We start from the raw sequence: 6,813 nt of genomic DNA, 5'->3' as shown, positions 1-6,813 counted from the left end.
GGAAAATTTGGTCTTACCATTATCGCATTAACACTCATGTTATGGAGAATTTAATCATTAAATAAATTGATGGAAAATTTAATCATTAAATAAATTGATAACTAAATCACTGTTATTCATGATTGTTCGGTTCAATTTTTCTTGATAGCATTTATGCTGTTCAAAAGCCATCGCAAATTTCATTCTGGATCATTATGAATTTTACCATAAATAAGAAACAATTAATTATCAAATTGTTCCAAATTTAACATTTTAAGAGATTTTCAATCAAAAGACATGGGCAATACTAAAATTAAAGAAAAATAATTGTTACATATTTGAAAAATTAAATTGTTACAATGCTATGTTTTATTTGCGTTTCGTATTTCAAACAGTATATATATATTAAAAAGTAAAACATAGTATATATGCTACTTGGAATTGTTTGCCAAACAAAGCTATAATAAGTTGTTTGTGCTCCTGTTGACTTAATATGTACTTCCAATAAAAACTATATTTATTGTTCCCAATAAGATATATAAAAAAAATGTTGAATCGAAAATAGTGGAAATATTTAATAAAACTATATTTATTGTTCCCAATAAGATATATAGCTAACTCAAACTTATTTGAAACAAATTCGAGAGCTAGGATGAAGAAAAATTGTGTACGATATTAGGTTTTTTTAATCTCTTGGAATTTGGAGAGAGAGAGTGACAGACATATCAATGTAAACTAAATTATTAAAAGGGTTAATAGTACTTTAGGGGTTAATGTATCCTTTTGGTCACGGATGGTTAGCCAGGTTCCAACTCAGTTAACAAATGTTCAAATGTACTTTGAGTTTTCAAAATTGAAAATTGTTCTAATATACACATTCAAGCATATTTTCGAAATTTCGAACAGTCAACGAATGTAAGCTGCAAAAGTGTGTATATTGAAACAATTTTCAACTTTGGTTTTTCAAATTGGAACGTTTGAATATTATGTTACTAAGTTTCAACCTGGCTAACCTTTCAATGACTAAAAGTTGCATTAAACAAATCAAAATTTTGGATGACTTAAAAAAAAGTGACAATATTGTTCTTCAATGGGTTTGAACGAGCCCAAAAGTGAGGGGCTTTTGGGTTCCACACTAACTAATCCTAACTCCTAAGCTGGCCCATTATAGAATAGAATACTAACAAGTAGTAAGCTGTGGGCCTTGGGCATCCATTATAATCCAGGTCCATTTGTTGTTCTTCAATTGAGAAAGAATTAACAAGTCTCTGAAATGGCCTCTCTTCAGCTTACCCTTCCTACTTCCCGATTCGGGACCGGACCAGTTCGATGTGCGGCGGAACGACAGGCGCCGCATTGAACCTGTCCATGATAATTTGTTCATTTTCACATCTTTTCCTAAGATTATTTCATTTCGACGCGTGTTGTTCTTTGTTATGTACTCATCTATCTATTGGTATCTTGGTGCGAACTGCAGTTCAAGGATTTGTTGAGTCTGGATCAGCATCGGGTATGGAAACGATTTTGAACTTCGACGGAAGGACGGATGAATAATAATATGGTTGGATTTTAATGACTGTTGTACCTTATTTTCACCATTAGTTAATTTAATGCTCAGTAGTCGTGAATTTATAGTTCTGTAATGTATCTGTGACAAACGTGAAGAATAATCATTAATGGAATTTTCTATTGTCATTAGGAATGGATGATAGAAAATGTTGTCGTCCTAGTGGCAACTGCTTATGGCCTTGCAGAGGAGTATCAGTATTTGAAGAGTTCAAATACTATAATGATTAGGTTAGAAAATTTAGCATAAGTATCCCCAGTACCATATGTACAATGACATTAGATGCAAGGCTGCATTGTATTACTAGCATACAATGACTACATGGAAGGATTTCGACTAAACAGCAGATGGCACACCAGTTGCACAACTGGATGAGGCCACATTCTGGTATGAGATCCTCAATGCTTCTACTTATCTACAACCTTTATGCATTTCAAATGCAGAACTTGTTTTTTTCCCCTCTCTTCTGGATATCATCTAGGGTAGAACGAACTGTTGGACTTGCCAGCAGTTGTTGCAGACCTACCTGTATTGAAGGGGTCTGATGGGTCTTCATATATGTCATTAAGGTCCAAGGATTGTTCACTCATAAAAGGGGGACTAGTGGGTGCAGGAAGTGTTTCTTCTGTTATAAGCATCTGTAGTGCCTTTGACATTGTTAGTCGCAGCAATGGATTTTCTTGGGTGCATAAAAGTGCTATATGCACAACTCTCAGGATCTGAATCTTTACATTGCCATCATGGTAATTTTGAAGCTTTAGATTGGGATCATACAGTTCCTCCACAGTCCCTGCTTGAAAATGCTTCCATGCCTATCTTTGCAAAAAATTTATTAAAATGAGAGGATCAAGTCTTGTTTATTTTGATAATTGATCTTTCTTTCAATAGTTTACTGGGCAGAAGAGAATTACTGGGAAAGGCTAAGGTAATGAAGCTTACTTCTGTTATAAGAGTACTTTCCGTGTCTTCTGAGAAGTTGCTCCTGTTGTTCTGCCTTCCAGTAACCATTTCCAACAAAAGCACACCAAAACTATATACATCTGCCTTCTCTGTTAGCTTACCATGGGTTACATATTCAGGAGCCATGTATCCTCTGCAGAATGCATTAAGGTAAACTTACGATTGTGAACAGCTTTTACTAAACTTTTTTTCAATAAGCCGCTGATGATTGAACTTAGTGACTATATTTACTATATCTGTTTGCATTTAACTGTGTCATGAGGTTATTGAGCAAAAATGTGATCACTTTTTCAGATAAACCAAAGAAAAAGTAGATGCTTACAGTGTTCCAGCAATGGCTGTGCTAATATGACTTTTATCTTCCTGGAAAGTCCTGGCCAATCCAAAATCGGCAATTTTAGCATGGAGCCTCGAGTCCAGCAATATATTGCTAGCTTTGATATCTCTATGAATGATCCTGATCTTGGAGTTTTCATGAAGGTAAACTAGACCTTCGGCAGTCCCAATAATAATCTTATATCGTTTCCCCCAATCAAGTTCTTTACCTTTTAATGAATCTGTCATGTTTAAATGGCATGAAAATAAGACCAAATTAGCATGTGCAAATTGAATCTTTTTAGCTTAAGTATTTAGCTGAACTCACAAAGTTTGAAATTTACCAAAGATGAAATTGTCGAGACTCTTGTTAGGGAGAAACTCATAGACAAGAAGACTTTCAGGTCCAGAACAACTGCACCCCAATAACTTCACCAAATTTTTGTGTTCTACACCACTTATAATGTTGACTTCATTGTAGAAATCTGATGCTCTCTGTCTGTTATTGAGAAAGAGCCGTTTCACAGCAATCTCTCTTCCATCAGGCAGAAGACCCTGCAATGGAGGGAGGAAACTAAGAACTCCAGAAAATCTATAGCTTGTCTTTAATGTTGTCCTAACTGATAAACAAATAGCAGCATGCAGAAAAGGAAGAAGACAAAACAACCTTATAAACTGTTCCAAATCCTCCTTGCCCAAGCTTATTGACATTGTCAAAATAACCTGTAGCCTTCTCCAATGTAGAGTACTTGAAATCCAATTTCTTGTTGTGAAGGGTTTTGACCAACTTTCTTGCATCATAACCTGGAATGCCCATTTTACGGTTAATTTAAAACTAGGAAAATTCAAAGTTTGTTGTTTTGTTTACGACAAAACCCATTGTGAGCTATTGTTGTTTAGCAGTAATCAGAAGCAATGAATGTATGACCAAGTTCATTTACCTCTTCTTTTCTTCTGAATGTATCTCCTCTTGCGTATATAGACTCCTACAATCACTCCGACCACCAACAACAGCAGGGAAACGCTTACTGAAGCCGCTATTATTATTATCTTCACTGCAAAACTCAACAGAAATCCATAATAAGGCTATAGCTTGAATGTTTTTAAATGAAACAGAGTTAGTATGCTCCATTAGAAGAACTGCTTCGGTTCAGATGAATCAACATATATGATGGAATTACCTTTTGATCTTTTGCTTGCAGGTATGCTGTTGAAGAAATCTCTATTTGAGTACCTCATGAAGCACCCAGCGTTTAGCACTCGCCCCTCAGACCATGGCAAACACACTCGTATAGCTGCAGATGCATTCTCCAAGCAAGCCTTGCAAGAACTTTCGTTCAATGTCTTCCAACAATCCGCCAACACGTAGGCAGAGACATTTCCACCACCTGCCAATTCAACGCGTGCGTAGCCTCCATTATTGGGAGCTTCTGTCCCTGCTCGCGTAACAGCCTGCCTTGCCGAGGCTTCAAAATTTGAACCCATCCTTGTCGTATTGTCACATACAACCGCATCATCAGACCTCTGGTACTCCTGAAAGAAGCTATAATTGTCTGATCTCAGGTAGCAGCCGTCTAGGTAAATGCGTGCAGTCGTGAAAGGGTAGCATTGGGGAACCAGTGGCCTTGCCTCAGCAAAGCAGGATGTGCAGTCAGCCGTATTAAGGTCTCCATAGCATTGTGTAAATCCATAGTGGCCGTTTGGTGCATCCTGTAGGTTCGTAGTTGCTACTGCAAAACTTGAAGTGCGTATTTGTTGATGGAGATTTTCCATTGAAACTGCAAAATTTGGAACAAAGATTGATGAATTTTGCTCAAGTGGACCTCCACATATGATTTTAACCATCTGCGTTCTTGCATCTCCCCAAACTCTTTCTGCTAGTAGTAGACATACAAGCAGAATGAAGAAGACATATAATTGAGCTTGAAGCCATGAATTTGTACTCTTCATCATTCATCAAGTTGAATGTTTTGCTGAATCTTCGCCAACCGTCGATCGTCAAGATGTCTGTTGAACGGGGAGTTTTCTTGCTCAAACCAAATCTTATTAATTGGTTTCCATGATTGTGATCATGTACATTTGGAAGATGACAAAGTTGAAAACTAAAAGTCTCAGCTTTGATTTTGAGTCGAAAGGTGGTGATTGTTGGAATTTGAGAACATCTGGCTTTAGCAAGATCTTTGTCAAAAAATGGGTACCAGATTATGAGACAAAAAGGAAGGGAAGAACGAGATTCAATAGTCTTAATTAGTAATTAAATAAGCAATTATGAATAGACCACGATTTGGTTAAAGTCAATTCAAATAATTAGAAAATAAACATCACAATGTTGAATTGAAGGCAGCTGAATATTTATAGAATCGGACGGGTGGTCTTAATTGTCAAAAAGTTTATGCACCACGTCAAACACTCATGTTTTGGAGAATTTGGTCTTACCATTGTAGCATTAACACTTGAAGTTTCATTTGATGTTTCGTATAGAATAATATAATTTTGATGTCTCATGTATAATTTAATCATTGAATAAGTTGATGTATAATTTAATCAGATATAGTGTATAACTAAATCACTGATATTCATGATTGTTTGGTTTAATTTTTCTTAGTAGCATTTATGCTATTCAAAAGCTATCGCAAATTTCATACTAGATCATTGTGAATTTTACCATAAATAAAGAGCAATTAATTATTAAATTGTTCCACATTTAACATTTTAAGAGATTTTCAATCGAAAGACGTGCACAATACTAAAATTAAAGTCATCCTCTACCCCAACTCAATCTGTCAATCGCTTCCGGTCATCCACCACCGCACTAACAGTCATCAATTGATTGATCAATCTTGAGAAAGCTAACAATAATTCTTTAGAAAAAACACTCTCGCAGTTCCGTCTTTCAAATATTAGCCTTGAATTAGGTTAATATTTTTCTGGGTTTTGCTTTCAATTTTGAACTGAAAGCCTCAAGGTCATCACTGCCCAAGCGATCTAAGGCTGAGATCTCACTGTCCAGATGTCTGAATCGATCAACTACTACTGGATCTACTACGGATCTGGATCACAATCTCGATATTGGTGGGTTTTTTTGTCGTCGGCGCCTCCGCCTATGTTGCTTGGTAGATCTGTGGATCTTACTAAATTTAACAGTTATGATGAATTGATAGTGGAGTTGGACTGGTTGTTTGAATTTGGTGGTGAATTGATGGATTCTAAGAAGAATTGGTTGATTGTCTATACAGAGAAGAGTTTGGGTTTTCGTGATGAAGATGAACAGAGGGAGGAAGGGTTGGATATGTGGTAAGGATCTGGGGTGTTTTGAGAGTGGGTATTTTTATGAGATTTTGGGGTACACTTAATAAAACGTGGGGTTTAAATAGTGCTAATCATAGTAAATTGTTTGTGCTCCTGTTAACTTAATATGTATAACTTTTTTCTTTTTTGAAAAAAAGGTCAGAGACCAAATGTATTAGAAAGACCAATACAAACCCTCATCAGGAGGACACTTTCTCTACCCGCAGGTAGACGAAACACTATGACTACAAAACAACAAAGCAAAAACAAAGTTGTACACAAGCAGCACAAAGAACTACTTACCCAGAAGAAGGACCTCCCCCTGAAACCTATCTTTCATCACTACACTCTCTAGAAAAGGGGGAACATAATCAAACCAAGCTTGGAAAGAGATCGACCTTAGAACACATGTACATATACATGTACATAGAACACATGTACATATACGTGTGTGTATATATATATATATATATATATATATATATAAAATGTTGAATCGAAAATTGTGGTCATATTTAATAAAAATATATTTATTGTTCCCAATAAGATATTAGATATGTAGCTAACTCAGACACATTTGAAACAAATTCGAGAGCTATGATAGAGAAAAACTGTGTACAATATTAGTTTTCTTTAATCTCTAGGAATTTGGAGAGAGAGAGACAGACTGACATATCTGTTAGTGTGAATAAGGTTTTTATTTA

General features: G+C 35.8%; 1 protein-coding gene across 2 annotated transcripts; it reads right to left on the bottom strand.

Annotated features, from left to right (window-relative positions):
- Positions 1–1,882: 1,882 nt before the first annotated feature.
- LOC120000768 (cysteine-rich receptor-like protein kinase 2) lies at positions 1,883–5,047 on the bottom strand. 2 transcript variants are annotated; one of them, XM_038848883.1, is made up of 7 exons: positions 4,003–5,047; positions 3,763–3,876; positions 3,489–3,625; positions 3,166–3,376; positions 2,829–3,063; positions 2,486–2,639; positions 1,883–2,358 (listed from the first exon to the last, which is right to left on the bottom strand). In XM_038848883.1, the coding sequence occupies exons 1-7, from the start codon at positions 4,772–4,774 to the stop codon at positions 2,020–2,022; spliced, it is 1,962 nt and encodes a 653-aa protein (XP_038704811.1). In that variant the 5' UTR covers positions 4,775–5,047; the 3' UTR covers positions 1,883–2,019. The 2 variants fall into 2 exon arrangements, with proteins under 2 accessions (XP_038704811.1, XP_038704812.1); XM_038848884.1 differs by having other exon boundaries at positions 2,179–2,362; positions 4,003–5,046.
- Positions 5,048–6,813: the final 1,766 nt, after the last annotated feature.

Source organism: Tripterygium wilfordii, chromosome 6 (assembly GCF_013401445.1).
Source record: "Tripterygium wilfordii isolate XIE 37 chromosome 6, ASM1340144v1, whole genome shotgun sequence".
Classification (NCBI taxonomy): domain Eukaryota; kingdom Viridiplantae; phylum Streptophyta; class Magnoliopsida; order Celastrales; family Celastraceae; genus Tripterygium; species Tripterygium wilfordii.
The sequence above is the reverse complement of the archived record's forward strand: the minus strand, read 5'-3'. Positions and strand labels throughout refer to the sequence as shown.